General features: G+C 41.8%; 2 protein-coding genes across 6 annotated transcripts in view; one reads left to right on the forward strand and one right to left on the reverse strand.

Annotated features, from left to right (window-relative positions):
* Positions 1-19,990, reverse strand: part of LOC135941905 (tripartite motif-containing protein 2-like) — a 28,797-nt gene that overhangs the window by 8,153 nt on the left and 654 nt on the right. For 2 of the 5 annotated variants that reach the window (XM_065487682.1, XM_065487681.1), the window contains exons 2-3: positions 14,657-14,779; positions 10,813-10,873 (exon numbers count right to left, since the gene is read on the reverse strand). In XM_065487682.1, coding sequence (XP_065343754.1) covers positions 10,813-10,871 — 59 coding nt within the window. In that variant the 5' untranslated portion in view covers positions 10,872-10,873; positions 14,657-14,779. Of the gene's footprint in view, positions 1-3,788; positions 3,947-7,870; positions 7,890-10,812; positions 10,874-14,656; positions 14,780-19,990 lie in introns of those variants that run through there. The other 3 variants (XM_065487684.1, XM_065487685.1, XM_065487683.1) reach the window with 3 other exon arrangements.
* Positions 15,876-19,689, forward strand: LOC135941906 (probable cytochrome P450 6a14). The gene is made up of 7 exons (XM_065487687.1): positions 15,876-16,022; positions 16,965-17,220; positions 17,299-17,502; positions 18,247-18,786; positions 18,836-19,057; positions 19,108-19,362; positions 19,419-19,689. Exons 2-7 carry the CDS (start codon positions 17,001-17,003, stop codon positions 19,580-19,582), a joined length of 1,605 nt encoding a protein of 534 aa, XP_065343759.1. The 5' UTR covers positions 15,876-16,022; positions 16,965-17,000; the 3' UTR covers positions 19,583-19,689.

Here is a 19,990-nt window from a genome sequence, read left to right on the forward strand (position 1 = left end):
ACAATTGCCCCTCGAGCGGCCGACGAGGGTGCAAAGTGATTAATGTGTGCTCAGCAGTCTGGCCGGCCGATAAGCGGGCGCGCAGGAAATCAACAGGACGAGATAGACAGATTAATCGGCCGGCGCGTCTCAACGACTGATAGCTAGCGCCGCGCGCTAATAAATTCCGGGCCCGCCGAGCCGAGCCGAGCCGAGCACAGCACAGCCAGGCAACAATATAAAGGAAGCTGCCTGCTCTCTTCTGTCTAGACCGGCAAACAGGTATTCCATTCCGTCCGTCCGTCCGTCCGGCCTCCAAGCCCAAGCGCAGGCTAATAAAACGAGAGTGAAGGAAAGGAGAGACCCTATTATCGTTCGCTCCCACACAGGTCGGCTAAAAACGAACATCGCATCGAACGACGACCCTCGTAAAATACTGAAAGTAATGCATCGGGAAAACTGTCCATCGGAGTTTTTTTAATGGCTCCGATTTAAGGTATAACCAAAGAGGGGACAAAAACAAGAATGACGCATATATGGACCCTGCTATAGACTTCCGAAAAATTAATTACGGATTTTTCTCATGTTCAAAAGCGAAAAATTGTTTTCTAGGTTTCTTCTGCGATTGGCAGAACTGATTTTGATAGAAAGCTAGTCAAATGAAATTGATTTAATTTGAAATCTTACTGGTAAAGCCAGAAAATTGTAAAAATGAATTAGACGGCCATCTGTTGACGGCTCCAAACACTTTCCCCCCAAAATTTTGATGCATTTACTCGTATAAGACCGTGTTTGACGAAGTTTCTGAGCACACCAATCGATTCTTGAAGTTCGAATTAGGTAAAGTGGATATTTTTCTTATTTTTCCAACCCAAAAGTCCAGTGCGACGTGCGAACATTTTTTCCCGCAAAAACAATATGAATGCGAGAAATGCGCATGCGTCAGAGCTGGCTAGATCTGACAAAGAAGTCATTCGTTCAGGCGGTCTCTTTGCAAGTGCTCAAACCAGCTCTGACGCATGCGCACTTCTCGCATTCATTTTGTTTTGGCGGGAAAAAAAGTTCGCACGTCTCGCTTGACTTTTTGGTCGGAAAAAAACATCCACTTTACCTAATTCGAACTTCAAGAATCGATTGGTGTGCTCAGAAACTTAGTCAGAGACGGTCTTTAAATTATTGAATCAGCTGAAAACACTTGCAGGCGCCATCTTGTTGGTCTTAAGCGGTACCGCACCAAACAAATCTCTTTACGGATTAATTTTGGACAAATATGTATAATTTAGTTTGGATTTTTAAACCAATTTACATCATTTGCTCGATAAATTGCAAAAAAAAAAACAAATGAGATGAAATAAAGCTTTTTTGGGGTTTCATCCGATGAGGCCAAAACCAGTTTTCCTTGGGGCGAAGGTATTTCTTTCACGTGTCCCCTCCCACACGGCGATATTTTTTTCTCTCCTCGTGTAATATTTCTTGCTGCTCAATGGTTTTCTGAGAGGTATAACTTTCGACGGCCGCACGGGAACGACCCGCAATTATTGTTTCTGTTACGCATGCATGCGCTCTCGTTTGTACACGTTAATTGCCTTTTCTTCCAGCTGATTGAGATACTTCCTGCCTTGATTTATGGCGCGGAACAAATTTTCACTTAATTTATTCGATGATCTTCAATTCGGAGTTCGAAGAGATAAAATCATGCGGTTTGTTGACCCCAAGTTTCCCACATCATTTCAGTTTTATTGACGTTTTGCAATGCTCTGCTTGCGGTCGTCATCGCACTTCTGAAAATTGCAAAATTCGCAGGAATGTGCGCATTTCGTTTCCAAGCGTCGATTTCTAAATTATTTTGTTACCTTGCAAGAGAAGGTCGCGTTTGGATTTTAATTAAATTGATATATTGGCTTTGTCAGCAGGTGGCTTAACCTTGGAATAATTCTAATACAAAATTTAAATTGAATTAAATAATTAATTAATTGACAACTGGGCCTAGGTAAAAAGAAATTTCATACATGTATTTTATTTAAAATATAATTTTAACTTTGAAAAGTGTTTCCCCAGACTCCATCGCACTAGTAGGACTCCTGCCGGTCTAAAAACCGATTTTCAGATTTTTCGCACCGATAGAAAAATTAAAGTTATTTTTTTACGGTTTTTCGGCTTCTTAGGCGAAAATGGTTTTATTTTTGTTTAAATTCGGCCGTTTGTTCGATCGTCAACCACGAAACCTCATTGGACAGGTCTTGCTTGGCGCTTCAACCTGGCGTACCCTAGCGACCTTTTCAGGGTACTCCGACCTGAGATCCGCACCCCAATCCGGTTTTAAATGTTTTTTCACTAACTTCGAGCACATTTAGCGACTATATTTGACCATTCCCTGTATTTTTCTTATAAAAAATTAACCCAAAAGCTTGTTAGAATTAAAAATGTATTATTGGAGGGAATTAAATAAATGAAAGTCCTCCATAATAATTTTCCTTGTCAATGACGGAGAGACGCAAATTATCGAACGTGTTGTTTAGTTAGTTAGCGCTTCGGTATCGCGTTTCCAGCCTGGGGAGATTCGGGCAGCATTAAAGGCACGTGCGACGAATTCATAAAAAGGCAGCTCACTAAGTAAGCTGGGTGAAAAGAGCAAAACGCTATTGCTAGCCAGTGATCGAGCGAACGAGCGAACGAACGCCGCGGCCGCGTGCATGTGTCTTTTTGTTGTTGCTGCGCAGTAGAGAGAGAGAAAGAGAGAGAGAGAGAGAGAGAGAGAGAGAGAGAGAGAGAGAGAGAGCCCCACTTGGCTGCCTTCAGCTGGCCGTAACTTTGCGTTGCATTACAAAAGGTGTTTCTCGGCCGCCACACAGCGAAAGCAAGCTCTCTACGTACACTCTGACAAACAAATTGCAAATTGAAACGGGTGCCTCGCCGGGAATTGTCCGCCTTTTCCTGCTCGCTTGCGTCACGCGCGCACGCTAATGACAACAAAAATCGAGACACGCGAAAAAAGCCCGAGATGATGAAAATCCGAGAAGCCGCTGATGATTATATGGAGGGCCCAGAGGGGACGAAATATCCACTCGTGTCACTCTTAAAAATGTCGGGCAAGGTTTTGCGGCTTCTCTTCCGCTTAAACTGTCGTAATTAGGTCAAATGATTTTTGCTAACTGCATTTTTAAATGAATAAAATTAAATGTAAATCGTATTTCTTGGGGGAAATGTAAAAATAATTCCTGGTAAAATGAAAATAAACAATGTTAGTTACAGGGAAGTATTTTTTAGCTGGAAAACATTTATTTTGGAAGAAATTGGTGAAATTTGCCAATTGGTTTAATTTTTGAGCACTCCAGACTCGATTTCAGCTGGAGAAAAATTTAAAATGTTGCAACAATTGAACACAAACAGGATGGAAGAGCTTTAAATTAAAATTAATTACAAAAAAATTTATAAAAAGTTATTTAATTCCATTTCTTGCAATTATTTGTAAAAACGAATTGGCCAAAAATCCAGGAATTGCAACCCTGACATAAAATACACGTGAATAATTAGCCATTTCCCACGGTAAATTAAAAAATTATAATTTCAAAAGATGCCACACTCAAGAGTAAAATATCCTTGGCCCTCCTCGTGTGGAGGTATTTTTAACATTTTTGTTTCTACTCTACACGGAAGCCATGCGGGAGACGCGAAAAAGCAGCAGCCGTTCGTTTTTTGGCTCGGACAGCAGCTGTGCGTGAGGCGGAAGCGACGGCGACGGCGGCGGTCGGCGACCTTGGGGCCCGTTGGGGGCCGGTTGGGGGCTTGGGGACAGCGGGGACACTCACTGGATGGCGATGGTGACTGGCTGGTCCATGGCACGGCGTCCGTCACATGCCTCGGCGGGCGGAGGCAGACCAGACACGACTGACTCTGAGTGAGCTTGGGCTTGAACGTTCGAATGTTGTTGGTTGCGTGCGTGACGTCGGCCCCCTTCCTCCGCCAGCTGGTCCGAACGAACGAACGAACCGAGGTTGCCAGCTCCGCCCGCCCGCCCCCGCCCGCCGGGCAGACGGTGCTGCCGCCTCCGCCGCCGCCGCCAACCCCCTCTCACCCTGCGAAATGGGTCTCTTCGATCACACAGGGTCGTCGACCCGAAAACCCGGTCGCTCCCGCTGATACGACGCCTGGAAAAGTGGATCTATAGGGATTTTGAGTGTCTACCTCCATCGGTTCTCAGGATTATTCCAAACGAGAGCCCAAAATGTGTTCCCGCAGACTCCCGCCGGTTTGCAACTAATTTTCAGATTTTTCACCCCCCTAGAAAAATAAAAATTAATTTTTGATGGTTTTATTTTTGTTAAAATTTAGCAGTTAATCTGCTCGTAGACCACGACCCCTCATTGGACAGGTGATGCGCGGCGCTTCAGCCTGCATGGAGTACCCTAGCGACCTTTTTCAGGGTATTCCGACCTGGGACCCGCTCCCTAGCCAGTTTTTAATGATTTTTTCACTAAATTTTAGCACGATTGGCAACTATATTTGAATTTTTGGCGATGAACGAAAATATTTTAGCGCCGTAAAGTGATTTCAAGAAGTTGATTTTTCAGGAACCACCGAATTAAATTTAAAGGGGATTGAGACACGGCAACAGTTGAAAATTATATAAATTGTTGAATGGAAAATTAATAATTTTCCAATTTTTTCCAAAATTTCCAGCGCTTGACCACACTTTCTTGCCAGATTTCGAATCCTCTCGTCAGAATCTGTCCAAAAGCGTATGAAACCTTTTAGGGAAACTCTTTGTTGTGAAATAGAATAAGATTTCAAGTAAGGAGACAGTGCTAACTTTGCAGCCACTTTTCTCAAAAAATTAAAGTGCCAATTAGCTTAATTTTGGATTCTTCAAATGAATCCTACGGGATGACTTCGTGCATTGGCAACAAGCATTTTCCATGATTTGAAATATTGTAGTGGATATAATTTCAGCAAAATGTTTCAAGATTATATTTTTGAAGTTTTAAAGTTAAAACGACGGCGAAAACGACTCTAGAAATTTCATTACAGTTCACACGCGCCTGGAGACTGCTTTTGATAGATTTAAAGTTAATTGCAATATTTTTAAATTAAATAAAAAGGCTAAAATGACCTTAATGACGTTTGGCCTTGACCAACGATCTTAAATTTGGCGGTCATTCGATCGGGCTTGACGAGAGGAATCCATTGCACAACCTTTTTTTTTAAATTAGACCACACAGAGATGAGATATTGCATTCACAATTTAAAACTTAATTTAAAAATCTGCTCGATATAAAATCCGTTAGACAGAATTAATTTTTTGACAACAACGAACACGCGTTTCCCTTCCATTTCACGGTCCAATGACCAAAAACCTGGTCAGATTTCTAATCAATAGTTTTATTTCTCCATTGTGCTGTCTGCAGGCGTTTCCTTGTGTACAGCCAATTTTTTCTCAATCAAGGAGCATCGTCACAATTTCGAGTGCATTTCAATTTGTCGCGAGAGAAAAATAAATCCATCAACCATTGAGGCTGATTCAAAAGTCAAAATAGAGCGATTAACCCACATCTCGGCTGGCGACGACTTTTCCACGACGGCGACACAATGAAAGAAAGGCTCGACACATGTTTGTTCATGTCCATACGCACAGTTTTTTATGATTAATTGGGTTAGAGCGGCACTCGTTTACAATTTCTTCACGCACACAGCTGTCTTGGACGCTTAGCCGCCGCCGCAAATGAAAAGAATACGATTGACTGCGATGACACATTTCTCAGAGTTTAAAGGTTTCTTCACGCAGCTGCCGTAATTGTGTTATTTGTTTGGCCTCATCGCAGTCGCAAACATCAAAAGAATCACTAAACCCAACTTTTGTCACCCGAATTTTTAATTTTTAGATCAGAGAAATAGTAAGCCATCTTTGACGAAGTTTGCGAACACACTAATCGATTATTGATGGTCGAATTAGGTAAATTGGACATTTTTTGCGACCAAAAAGTCCGGCGCGACGAAGAACTTTTCTTCCCGCCAAGACAATTCAAATGCGAGAACTGCGCATGCGTCTGAGCTGGTTTGAGCACTTTCAGAGAGACCGCCCGCACGAATGAATACTTTGTCAGATCCAGCCAGCTCTGACGCATGTGCAGTTCTCGCACTCGAATTGTTTTGGCGGGAAAAAAAGTTCTTCGTCGCGCTGGACGTTTTGGTCGCAAAAAATGTCCAATTTACCTAATTCGACCATCAATAATCGATTAGTGTGCTCGCAAACTTCGTCAAAGGCGGTCTTTAATTTTATATACAACACAAATAGAAAACAATCCAAGAAACAGACTTATTGTAGCTTATTTTGCTTACGAACTTGAAATTTAAATTCAAAAAAGCATTCCTCCATAAGTGTCAAGTGGCTGGCTGAGTAATTAAACCCGGCGTCTGTTGCGTTGTTCGTCAGCTGGAAAAAGGTCTCACGTTTCATGCAGCGCGTTTTTGTTTCGTCCTTTTTGAGTCGAAAAGCGACGGCGACTCCCACGGATTCAAAAGTGAATCAATTAAACGCGGCGTGTATTCATTCCGACGCACAATGAGAGGCGTTTGCGTTGCAGCAGATTTCTCGTGTGCCTGCAGCCGTCGACCTCGATCGAAATTCAAGTGTAATTGCAAACCGCCCGCGGGCCCAGAAGCCAGAAAAAGCCTTAAAAGCGCGCCACACTTGCTCGCTCCAGGCACCGACTGCATTTCTGACATCGACAACAACTGGTTTCCAAGCCGGTATGAAAATGAAAATGATTTATGCCGTTGCCAAGCTGGAATGTTTATGAATAATTTAAATTTTAAAATCAAATATTGTTTTTTCTGCTTCAAATAATATTCAGAATAATTTTCCAGGCTCTAGTCGAATTAAAAATAGACGCAGTGACAAATACTTGGCACCTAACGCAAGATTATTTGCAAAGATAATTCTCACGTGGAATGTTCTTTCGCACGAACGGTTTTCCATTGTGCTAATTGAAAGGATTCTCTCGAGAAAACTGCGAGTGTCTGTCGGGATTAGCAGTTGATCGCAAAGCTAAATCATTAGAATTGCAAACGACACGCAGGGAAAAGCGGTTTTTTCTCTTTGTCAATTTCTCCTTTGCCTTGTAAACGCACGCTGTCAATCGGAATAAATTGAATTAATCGCAGACTTTTACATCAATCACGGATGAACCGCGTAATTTCTATTAATTGCATTAACCGAGGAATTTAAATTGAATATTTCCTTTTTTGTCTGAAGACTGAAGATTTATGAGGTAGGCAATGAAAAAACATTTGCGAAATATTTTAAAACTTTATCGACGAAAATAAACATAAATTACCATGTTTGCGGTGTAAACAAAGCAAATACAAATTTAAAAAGTCAAATTTAATGCATTTTTTATGACGCACGCGTTTAAATAACTACGCTTTATCTCTTCGAGCCGAGCACATGCTAATGGAAACGAATAACCACCGCTGGAGAAACGACCGCGCACACTACTTGCGATATGAACAATGAGTTAATTGCTTTTCACTCGGGAAGCAATGAAGTCCCGTCGACACGACGCAAAAATGCCTTTCCGCGGCGATTTTTCTTTTAAGGCGGTGAATCGATCGCAATGGAAAAATGGAAATGGAGACTTGACGTGTGCGGTGGTCAACGAACTAAAACCTTGAATCTTATCGGACATTAGACACGCTAAATCATAGTCCTCGCCTGAGCCAGGAATGTCAGAAATTTCGGATGCGTGTCGAGAACCGGAAACTGTTTGTAACAAACAACCATCCTCAAGGAAAATCTTATAAAAAATGTGTAGTGGATTAATTTTTTTCTAATCTGAAATCGGCAACCTCACACAGACAAGGGATTTAAAAATAGGAAAATTACAAAACTCACTTTTAAAAAGTCAAATGCACATTGTCAGTGTCTAAAAGCACTTTGCCAACTGTGCTGACAATTTCCACGAGCCAGAGTGCTGGCCGGCGTTGCGAGAGATAAAAACCAGCGGTTTCCGGCCTGTGTGAACTGAGAATTCTCCGCAGTGAATTTTAATAGCGAGAAGCACAAAATCAATCGGGCCCTTTCGATTGATCGAGCGAGGAGCATGGATAGAAAAGTGGCACGGCAACCGAAGCTCTGTTTATTTTTCCAGTCGATGGAAATACACCGCTGCGTGTTTGCAGTCGATGAATCGAAACTAACAAACACACACCGCACAGAGAAACACTCGGCGCCGATTGGAAAATCCTTTGAACGCAGAAACTCGAAACCCCTTTCCAAGTTCAAACAGAAAATGAGGTAAATTTATGCAGGAGGAACGGCTAATAATTTTCTCCAGGTCTTTTTAAGACTGAAATGCCTCAGGCATGAACGTTTTAACAACAAAACTATGACAAAAAATGCCCAGAAAAAAACCTTAATGGTTATTTCCATGAATTTTAGCTTTTAAATTAAAATTCAATGTTTTACGATATCAAAATAACGATTAAAATATGCGAGTTAATTGTATTTTACTTATTATTGGTTAAAAATTTATTTTCACCCAGTATTAGTGTAATTTTCTATAATTATATTGAGCCGAAAATGGTCAGGAAAATAAACCTTTGTCATTTTGACTAGTTTCACATCTAAAATTAATATTTTTGCGATGTTAAAATATCGACTATTTAAAAGAAGATGAATTTCATTAAATAGAGCCGAGATTTTGGCGTAAAAAAGTGCGGCACACGATCGATTTGCTTTGACGTTGGCGCGCGTTATCGACTCACTTGCTGGGCAGTCAGTTTAATTGTCGGCCGCTTTTTGCACGCATGCAGGCTGATTAATCTCGATTGCCAGACCACCCATGGCCTTACAGTGCAAAGAATATATCGATTAGACGCCACCAGAGACGAACAAGGGCAGCCTATTCATTTTGAAACGAGCACCTCGCGTGCCCAAAACAACATCATTTCCCAGCGGAAGGTCGACTCCATGCACGGAATGGGAAAATTCAAGAACCCAATAGTTTTATTTTATTTTTGTCATGCGATGTTGCATTTATAAACAAACTATTTTGACGAACTTTAGGGTTTTTGTGATTTTATTACTTTGTTTTTGTATGTAAAATCGGTTAAAATGGATTAATTTGAGGACGAATGAGCTGATTATTTCTTTTATTCATTAACTAAACTCTGAAATATTCAACAATCGAAAGAGATAAAAAAATCTAAAATTGAAACTACCAACAATTTTTATCGACCAAATCTACACGATTTTTTATGAGAATCATACTAAGAGATTTCCAATTAACTGGTTGACCTCTGCACTGGAAAAGTAAAAAATGTGCTAAATCACGTCGTTGAAAAGCAGGGCAGAAATCACATCGTGCGGCATGCAGCTCAGAAAAATCGATATCGGCCGAGGCGGACGGTGGAATTAAGGCTCGACGAGTGTTCTATTTGTTTCTCTAGAGAGCGAATCCGATGAAGTCTGCTGCGCACTTATCTCGTCCCGCAATATATGCATACCGTCCGCGTGGGTGGACATACAATGAGTGTCAGTCGTGCACCGAGCCAACTTTTATCTCTAAGGCATACTCATTAATTATTAGTCCACTTCAAACCCATGAATCTGTAACTTTGTCCCTTTGAAACTTGTGTAAATTCAGATTTTTCTGCAAAATTCTTTAAACCAGTGAATTAAAAACTGCAAAAATTTATTTATTAATAAAATGCAGTAAATTCCACCATTTTTTTAACAACCTTTTGCTCAAGTACAAAAATCTAGACTAAAATAGCTTTTTATTCCAGAAATGAATTCTTCATGAGACTTCAATTACTTTCCACTTTCAGGGTTGTTCCCGATGCACATACTGGTCGTCCTCGTTTTGCATCGTCTCTTTGTCAACAACCTTGCTTTTGATCCCGAGATAAAAGCGCGTCTAGTATTTACCGCGAACTGAGAGTGAAAGAAAATGCCGCGTGAGAATGTGCGATTTTTTATATTATTTCATTTTGTTTGTTTGCCGGCATTTAACTCTTTTCGGAGCTGGGGTGCCTCCTGAATAATCGAGGGAAACCCGAGACGGTCGTTCTTTATTCCGGCAGCGGCACAGAGGAGGGTGCTATTCAATATGCACCAGTTTCGCGTTCCATGACAAATGGGATCGGGAAGACGCGCGGTGGATTGCTGCTGTCAGATGAGCCGTTTGCTGATCGATCACCCAACAAATGACCCAATTGAGCCCATGGAAATGCAAAATATAGATATGATATTTGATCATCTGTAAGGATATAAGACGGTGAAAAATAATTTTTTGTTGCAAAGAATTGTCACCAGGACAAACGAAACGCGTTTTGTACTCGGATTTTTCAAATTTTCACGAGTTAGACCTTTCAGAAACGAAATTTATTGAAAAGCCACTGAAAAAACACGATGCAGACGTATTTTTCTGACTTCAGAGGCGAGTTAGACGGTTTTGGACTCCAAATACGGCTTTAAACGATTTTCATCATGACACATACGTCTTAAAATTGAGTGACTCATCATGCTCAAGCTTAGCAAACGCACAAAGAAAAATTATTTACAACAGTTATTAAATACCTTGAGCTTAAGTTTAGGTTAGAGAGTAAAAGAACAAAAATAATTGCGGATCTAAAATTGTTACCCGATTTAATTTTTGGCACGACACTCACTCGTTCCACATTTCCTTCTCAGAATTCTCATCATGCACGCGTCCTTCAATTCGCAATCTAGTTATCTAATCTCTGGGGCAATCCGCAATTATTGGCATCGTGTTTAGATTGCAATCATCAAATCCAGCACCAGCATGCCTTAGAGAATTGAAACAAACTTACTTTTCGGACAACTGGTCAGAAAGAACCGACTTTTCCTCGCAGTCTGACTCAATTTCCATAACTGCAACAAGGACACGAGAATCTCGTTATGCGGGTTCCGGAGTTAATAACACATCAGTTTGTGAGAATGTTAGAAATTGTCAGGATAGGAAAAAGTGGCCAGCGCTCGATTTCTTTGAGTGTGTGTGTGTTACGACAGAAGAGAGATGTTGACGGCTGCCTCCACTGATAGGGTAAACACTCTCGAAAGAAGGCTTAGAAAGGAGAAAGGGCGCCGTCTATTGCCCGTTTCCGATATTTTTGACAGCAAGCTCTTGCATAAAATGTTACAGAAGTGATTTTTGAAATGGTGCAGCAGTTAATCCTTGACCTCAATGCACAAAAAAGTAAATTAGGCACCAACAACTTACAATTTTCGGGTACGTTAACTGCGATTATTCAGATTAAATTTTGCTAATGAACATTCTTGGGGTAAAAAGATTTAAAGAGCCACTGAAACCACATTTTTTTTATGTCCAATCGATTCCTGAGGGTAGAAATGGGAGGGGTAAAGAATTTTTCCGATCGAAATCAAAACGCAGGTTGCTTTGGCGCGCTTTTGGTCGCTACTGCGCAAGCGTCCCCTCACTCAGCAGTCAAGCTGTGACGTCAGAGGGGTGACGTCATGCGCAGTAGCGACCAAAAGCGTGCCAAAGCAACGTGCGTTTTGTTCGCACCTTTGCTCGCACGTCACAAACAATTTTTCGATCAGAAAATATATCTAACCCATCTATTTCGACCCGCAGGAATCGATTGGAGCAGACAAAAATGCGGTTTTGGTAGGTCTTATTTAGTTAGACCAAAATATTATCTTTCGAGACAAATGGTGGCGCCTCGAAGAGAGGCATGCTAAGTGCCTTTTGATAGATCAATTAGTTGCAAATGCTGCAGCTCATCTCTCAACAACAAAGATGGAGAAATGGACCAGCTGCGCTTTCTGTCAGCGAGTGTTTGTTCCTCTTTGGTATTTCGTTTCGGTCGAATCGCGAGCGCACAAGGCCGACAGAAGTCAGCGGCCGATTTGGGAGCCACTTAATATGTGTATGCATTTCCGGCCAGTGCCAAGGCTAAATAAAGCGGCAGTTGTTTGCAACTTGAGCATTCCTGCTGCACCGTTTGTGTCGGATCGTCTTTCCTCGCATTCAACATTCCTCGAAGCCCGATTGCTTCTACTCGGAAGCGTAAATTTATTCTTAAGTGGTAAGGAAATAAATTTTAATCGTAACTGACGCAAGGAGCTGAACAAATAGGGAAATTAATTGCTTCATTCTATAGTCTCTTCATTCCTTTATTTAGGAAATTAATTATTCGTGGCTTTTTTGAAGAGTTTTAAATCTTTCGAGTGGTTTGAATTTCACCAGCGGAATGATACAGAGGCGAGCGAGAGGAGCTCTTTCTCTCTCACACGTTTTCAAGCCGTGTCTGCGCCGGGAGGCCGATTCAAAAATAGATATCCTCCCCTATTGGTTAGCAACACATACGCACTCGCGCGCTACGTCAAGTGCGATTTTAATGGTCAATGCGCTCGCTTAAGGTAGGCCTTTCGAGGTTATTCTTATCTGCAGTCAGAGATGCCGGCCGCATCATTTTTTAAATTTATTTTCACTGCTCTCCACGAGTCTTACACATGCTTCGGAAATAGATATGCATCAGCAGGAAAATCTCCACGCTCGTCACTCGTCGACTTCGAATAAGAGCATTACCTAAGGTTTATTTTAGTTTATTGTTGATCGATGAAAGGAAAAATTAGGGTTTTTTGCAAAGACGCAGATTGAGGGCAGAGCCGGCGTGGAAGTTTCCTACATCGACAGATTGTGCCAAAGCGTGTCTCGGCAAAGATCACGTGCGCAAGAATTCATGCGCATAAAAGTGCTTTCAATTTAGCTCGGAGCTCGTCTGTTAATAATTTTTTTCAGGCAGAACAGATTACGAAATTTCGGAGATAAGCAGACGGATAATGCCGTAATTTGGGCCAGCCTTGGCGAAATTATTGTTTAGCCACCATACAAAAGGAGCGACTTTTTGGCGCGAGCCGCTGCAAATTCCCTCCGAGAGCTAATTGGACAGCCGCCAGATGAACGAGAAAGAAAAGACGCAAGCTGCAAAATGTACGCGACCCACAAACGTGATTTCCAGCGCACGAGATCAATTCACGACTTGGTGCCTTTGTCTCCACGAATAAAAATCGCATTTAAAACAATGATTTAACAATCACAGGTTGCAAGCCATTAAACTAGGATTATTTAAAGATCAAAAGAAATCACCAGGGGCCGAATTTAACGCGACACGCAGTTATGGCGTCTGGTAGAGTACGGCGGGAAACGTAAAATGAATTGGCTTCGAAAATGTATCATGAAAATAATGAATATTTTTGTTTTTATTTCTTTACTAACAGCTGATTAGCCCGGTAATTAACGAATCGACCGTTAGATGGCACATCAGGGTAATTAAAATGTAACAAAATATACGCGGGAATGAAATTACTAGGTCGGCACGCCTCTTTTTCGACGCTTCTGATTGGCCGCTGGACCGTCTCCTGAATCCTGATTTGCCTCTTTTATTTCGACGCCATATTGAATTCTGACCGGCGGGAACCAATACAGATCGTGACCCAGATCCCGGTGATCAAAAGTAATTTTTTAGAATTCCATAAATCCTTTGCACAGAGTTGACATTATTTTGAAACTGCGGAAAGAGCTCCCTCCATGTGCTGCGAAGGACACAGTTTGAAAACAATAACAGTGGTTTCCTCTTCTAACTACGTGCAGTCGTAGACTCACACATTCGCGTCTGGCCATTTGTGTGTTACTGTTTGTTTTGCCTAATCGGAAGGCGCGCGTGAGGAAAAATAGGCCTGTCGGACCAAATCTCGGGCAGGAATGCTGCCGCGCCGACGAGATAAAAGATTTCGGCCCATAAAAGAGCAGCACGAGAAAAACGCCCACTCGCTTTTATCTCTCTCACTCTGTCATTTTCTCCACGTTTAATTAATTCCTCAAGCCAGTCCTTTTTTGAAGGCTCCTCAAACGTACGGTGGGCGTGTTTTGTCTCGTTTATCGGCACGGAAATTGAAAGACGACGCATACATTTCTTTTGTCCAAAGTGGATATTTATGTCGACTAATGCATATGCCTAGAGCCGATAATTGCTTTAGAAAAACTCAAATTCTCTCCGAGCTTCGACATCCTGTCGGCTGTATTATTAGCTTTCCGGTCGTTTGTAAATAGAAATCGAGACCGAATTGGAAATAAATTTAAAAAAGTGGGGAATTTCTACCTTTAAGATTTAAGGATGGACTATTTTTCATTTTTTTTAGTTTCTAAATTTAAAAAAAAAATTAATCAAGTCAGAAATTAAACTAGTGATTTACAATATAACTCGTTACAAAATAAAAAATAACTAAACTAAACTAATCGAAGAATAGATTTTTTGGTTAGGGCTTTAACCTCTTTATCTTTTTCGTTGTGTTATCTTTAATCTGATAAAATTGAAACAGAATGTTACATCATATGTAAATTTTAAAAAATAAATTTAAAATATTCAGAACCAAAAAAGCGGATTTTAATTAAAATTCAGGGGTCAAAAATTAATTTTCTACCCTTAAATTCGAAGGTTCTAGTCCTGATGTGTAATTGGTTGCCACCCTCGAGACAAAAATGTAAATAACATCGACATAACAAGCGACGGACGACCTTTGGCCAAAGGTCGGTGGCGTGCAATGTGTGTCGTAATTATGCGAGGCCACGAGTCCGGTCACGGGGCGCGGGGGTGGCCGGGGGTGGAGGGAAGGCGAACACTGACTCACCTGGCTAGCTCGTGGGCATGTTGTTCTCGGCAGAGTCGAACGGCACTGACGACTGTGCCGAGCGGCAGCGTGCGCGATTTGGGCGCCCCCACGGAGATCGATAGCCGGCCGCCGCCGCCGCACCTGCGCAAACCCCCAAACTTTGCATTAAAGGCACACTCCACAGGGGATGAACGGACTCGCCAGCCGAGCCACGCGTCACACGTGCAACAGCTGATCGCCCGCCAGACAAATTCAATGACAAAGGGGAGGAGAAAACTGTCACATTCGCAGAAATTAATTTAATATTTTCTTTAATTCACTGCGGAATTTTTTCAACCTCTTTTTCTCTGCTGTAAAGTTGAATTTTCAGCAGATTATATTTTTTAAATAAATTTTAATTTGTTAAAATTCATCAAGGATATTTGTGCTTGAAAATTTTTTTTATAATTTTGAATCTAGAAATATTTTTATTATGTATTTGTGCGTGTTTATAATTTTTTGGAGCCAATGACTTTGGTGTGAGCAATTTTTTTTGAATTAAATTAATAAGGGAAAATTGCAATTTTGGCTGGTAGAGAACCAACAAAAAATATTATTTTACGTTTTTTACTAAGCATGTAAAGTTGAACAGAGAATTAAGGTATTTTTTCAAACAGAATGTATCAAAGCGAACTATTTTGAGTTAATTTAGTCCAAGTGCAGGTTAAATTCATATTAAATAAAAAATTAGAAAAAAGCAAGAGTTCGTGCAGGGAAGGGAAGGGTTGCAGCAGTAGGAAGAAGGCGGCTCAATGTCAAAGTCACGGAATATGAATAATTTGTGAATTATGGTGTGTGCAGACAATAAGCGCGTGCATCACGCGATGCGACATGCCCTCGCCAGACACATTGTTTCTAAATACGCGCTGGGAATGTTAATGCGCCGGCTTTGAGGTGCAGAAAAACGAATCGGCTTAGTCACAAAAGCACCTGCAGCTATCCTCCAGACCTACCAGCATGAATTGCTCTCAAATTAAATTATCTCCGGTCCGAAAAGGGAACCGTAAATTTTTCACTAAATTAAATTGGAAAATTAGCCATATTTAGGCAACGACCTGTTAAAATAATTGATATTCACTCGTGTGAATGAGTCAGGTCGACTTCCTGAAGGTCCGAATTTGGTCTGAGAGTGATTCACCGTCAGCCGTCCCACAAAATTACGTATCAAGCGCCATCTTTGCGCAGAGAAGCACAACTAGAGACTGGGCGAAACTTGTTTTGATTGCGAAATAGTCGCGCGGAGACCGGAGACGCAGAATTCTGCTTTAGGACTGCGTACGAGCCATTCAGGAGTCTGCATTTACTTTTATTAGAATCGACTGAGGGGCTTTTCGTCTCCTCCAAGGTATTTAAATCATCGATTTTTGCGTTGGTTGCGTGACTGTGCGAATTTATTTGTGACGCACATTACGACCTCCTAGATTGTAGATATTTTTTAAGATTTTTTATCCGGAACAAAATGAAAATTACGCATGCCCTCGAATTGAATCTAATCATTACTAACGGTGCAAGAAAAAGAAATATGCACATTCATCCAAATAAACTAGCGTCGCTCAGCCGATTGGAATCAAAAGGGAATGACCATTTAGAGGGGACAGCCGAAATGACGATGCCAATTATAGAAGTCCCTTGAGCTGCTCTCCTCATTCATCTGATTCATCTGACGCGTTCCAGCTGACTGAATGCAGTCACGACAGAGGACAACACGGAAAATTTCCTTGCCTTTGAAAAAAAAAATCAAAAAAAGAGCACCAGTTGCGTGAGCCCCTCAATTCAATTTCTTAATGTTCGAATATGCAAAGTATTTCTTTCGACGTTTTTAAGACGTGTTTTGGACATGATTAAGACGTGTTTTTTAGACATGTTTGAATACAAAAAATGGACTAAACTAAACTAAAAACAAAAATCAGTCCAGCCATTTACCATAGAAACGTCAGAAAATAATTTTGATTTCGAAAAAAAAGTGCTTTTCACGATTCTATGACGATTGGCTTGACCAATTTTGGGTTCCAGCACGTCAAAAGAAAACATAATAAATGAAGAATGCACAGTATCAGGATTGAGTCTGAAATAGCACCCAAAGTGTCTTAAAATCTAAAGTATACGGTGGTGCCATCTGTTGGGGCTTCATACTCCCAATTCTCAAACCAAAAGAGCAAATGTTGCATCCGTTTCCAGAAACAACAGTTTATTTCCCTTTTCAAAGTCCAAAAAGGGTGACAACTAACGCAGACGATGCCACCACGATAAGTTTGTTTATTTAACATTTTATGTCACGTGTTTGCAGCTGGGCCGAGGGAAACGAGATCACTGATCGTTTGGAATGGAACTGGTGTGGGTGCTGCTGGCGGCGGCGGGCCTGCTGCTCACTCTCGCCTACCTCTATCTCGCCCGAAACCTTTCCTACTGGCAACGCATGGGGGTGCCTTGTCTGCCACCCTCGCTGCTCTTTGGCAACACTCGCAAGCGTATATTGTTTCGAATCTCGTTTGCCGAAATGCTGGAAGAGTTGTACAAAGCCTTCGACGGGCAGAAAATCGCAGGTTAGAAGAGTAAAAGAAAAAATTATTTCTGAACCCTTTATTGCACCGAAATGTCAGTTTAGATTTTATCTCTTTCAGGAATTTACGAGGGGCGGCTGCCGCGTTTGATGATCCGCGATCCCGACCTGCTGCGCCAAGTAATGGTGCGAGATTTCGACAGTTTCGTTGACAGAGCCCTCATAAAAATCCACCCAGAGTCTTACGAGGAAAACATGCTCCTCTCCCTGCGGGGCTCCCAGTGGAAGGCGGTCAGATCAATCTCCACGCCTATTTTCTCTTCAGGTAGAAAACAAGAATGACTTCAACGAATTAAAATAATAATGATGACAACTACACTGAACCTTGATGCTTCATCACTGACGTCATTGTTTTCTGTATCTAACAAATAATTTATTACCTTCCCTCACAAGAATGATCTATTTAAACAATGATGCTGAGTGAAAACTTCTTGAATCTTCAACGTTCTATTTTTAACAATATCTCTAAGACTGTTGAATATAGTTAAAACCAGGCTTCATCCTCGAAAACAACAACCTCGAGTGGTCGCACTTTTCAAATATCTCTAAGACTGTCTTTGACGAAGTTTCTGAGCACACCAATCGATTCTTGAGGGTCGAATTAGGTAAAGTGGATATTTTTTCCGACCAAAAAGTCGATCGCGACGTTCGTAGCACAAGTAGAACTTATTTTCACGCCAAAACAGTATGAATGCGAGAAGTGCGCATGCGTCAGAGCTGGTTTGAGCACTTGCAGAGACACCGCAGCTGTAGGAATGAATTCTTTGTCAGATTCAGCCAGCTCTGACGCATAATATACATTCATATTGTTGTGGAGGGAAAAAAGTTCGCACGTCGCGCTGGACGTTTTGGTCGGTTTAAATATCCACTTTACCTTATTCGACCTTCAAAAATCAATTGGTGTGCTCAGAAACTTTATCAAAGACGGAATTGAACTTGAAAATCCAGAAATGACGTTTCTTCTAAACCAATGTCCTATTTTATATCAAAATGTATCTTGTGTCCAAAGGAAAAATCAAGGCGATGTCCCACTTGGTAAGCAAATGCGCTGCTCAGATGTGTCAGTACCTGGACGAGTTCGTGATCGGCGGAGAAAGCAACGGTGAGGTCGAGGCAAAAGAACTGTTCGGCCGCTTCACCCTGGACGTGATCGGCGCGTGCGCATTTGGCGTGCAATGCGACTCCCTGCAGAACCCTGACGCAGAGTTCGTGCAAATCATGTCCAAGTTCAACGAAATGTCCGTGTCAGTAAGACTGAAACTGTTCACGTCGCTGCTGATCTTCGGCAGTCCTCGACTGGCGCGCCTCCTCAACGTGCACTTCATGAACCAGGACACCGTCCGGTACGTTGCCTCGCTCGTGTTCAACGCCAAGAAAGAACGAGACGCGCAGCATGGCAACACCAGGGTCGATTTCTTGAAGCTCATGTTTGACGCTCAGGCAGGCAATCTCAGGTCGGCGGGCGAGCAGGCAAAGGACCTCTTTGAGAAGGATGCGCAGCTGAAGGAGGAGGACAACAAGTCCACCAAAAAGGACCCAGAAAATACTGGTAAATGCAGCAACCTTGACCTTTCAAGATTACAACCTTTCGATTTCAGTTTTAACCGACCAGATCGTGGTTGGCCAATGTCTGCTCTTCATGCTGGCTGGCTTTGACACGTCCAGCACCCTTCTGTCATTCGCTGCGTACGAACTAGCCCTGAATCCGGACATCCAGGACAAAGCCAGGGCAGAGGTTCTAGAGACCTTGGAAAAATACGGAGGGGAGCTGACCTACGAGACCCTGAACGACATGCCCTACCTTGAAAACGTATTGCTAGGTAACCGAAATTTGAAAAAATACTGCCTCACGTCTAATAACTCTTTAAAGAGACCCTGAGGAAACACCCTCCCGTGTCAAGGGTGGAGCGCCTGTGCACGGCTTTGAGTTACAAAGTTCCAGGCACCTCAGCAGTGTTAAAGAAGAATGACGTCATCATGATTCCAATCAGGGGTCTCCATCTCGACCCCAAGTACTACCCTGACCCTCTGCGCTTCGACCCTGACCGCTTCCTGCCTGAGGAGAGGGCGAAAAGGTCGCCGTACGTGTTCCTGCCGTTTGGAAGCGGACCCAGGAACTGCATTGGTTTGTTCTATTGCATTTTAGTTTTTTACGGAATCAAGTTCACGGTGATATTTCAGGGATGCGATTCGCCATGATGAGCACCAGGCTGGCGATGGCTAACCTTCTCAAAGGTTACAGATTTGAGACGTGCGCCAGGACTCAGCACCCTTACAATATCGCAAAAGGAGGAATTCTGCTCAAAGCCAAAGATGGTGTTTGGATCAAAGTTTCCAAAATCTGACTTCAATCCATTTAAGAATGATATATTTTAGCCTATCTTAGATTTTAGCATTTTTTGTTGCGATAGATGGCCGTGTGATAAAAATACAGCTATTATTTTTTTTATAATTATCTGTCTATTATTTTGCGAGACACACATCTTGTCTTTTAAAGGGGATCGATACAGTGAGACGATTGAAAATTAGTAGAATTTTTGGATGCAATTAACAATTTGTTCCACAAATTAATAGTGAAAATTCAAACTTTTGGAATTTTCTCCAAAATTTGAAAGGCTTGACCACATTTTCCTGGCAGATTTCGATTCCTTTCGTTGAGATCTGTCTAACAGCGTGTATAAAACCTTTTAGGGAAACTCTTTGTTGTCAAATAAAATAGGATTTCATGTAAGGAGACAGTCCTCACCCCTTAA

The sequence above is a fragment of the Cloeon dipterum genome, chromosome 4 (assembly GCF_949628265.1).
Source record: "Cloeon dipterum chromosome 4, ieCloDipt1.1, whole genome shotgun sequence".
NCBI lineage: Eukaryota > Metazoa > Arthropoda > Insecta > Ephemeroptera > Baetidae > Cloeon > Cloeon dipterum.

What these genes read in the sequence shown, in the direction of transcription:
- LOC135941906 (XM_065487687.1), top strand. Translation starts at nt 17,001, where the DNA reads ATGGAACTGGTGTGGGTGCTGCTGGCGGCGGCGGGCCTGCTGCTCACT. An exon ending in CACGCCTATTTTCTCTTCAG is followed by an intron (nt 17,503 to 18,246) that starts GTAGAAAACAAG and finishes TTGTGTCCAAAG; the next exon opens with GAAAAATCAAGGCGATGTCC. An exon ending in CGGACCCAGGAACTGCATTG is followed by an intron (nt 19,363 to 19,418) that starts GTTTGTTCTATT and finishes GTGATATTTCAG; the next exon opens with GGATGCGATTCGCCATGATG.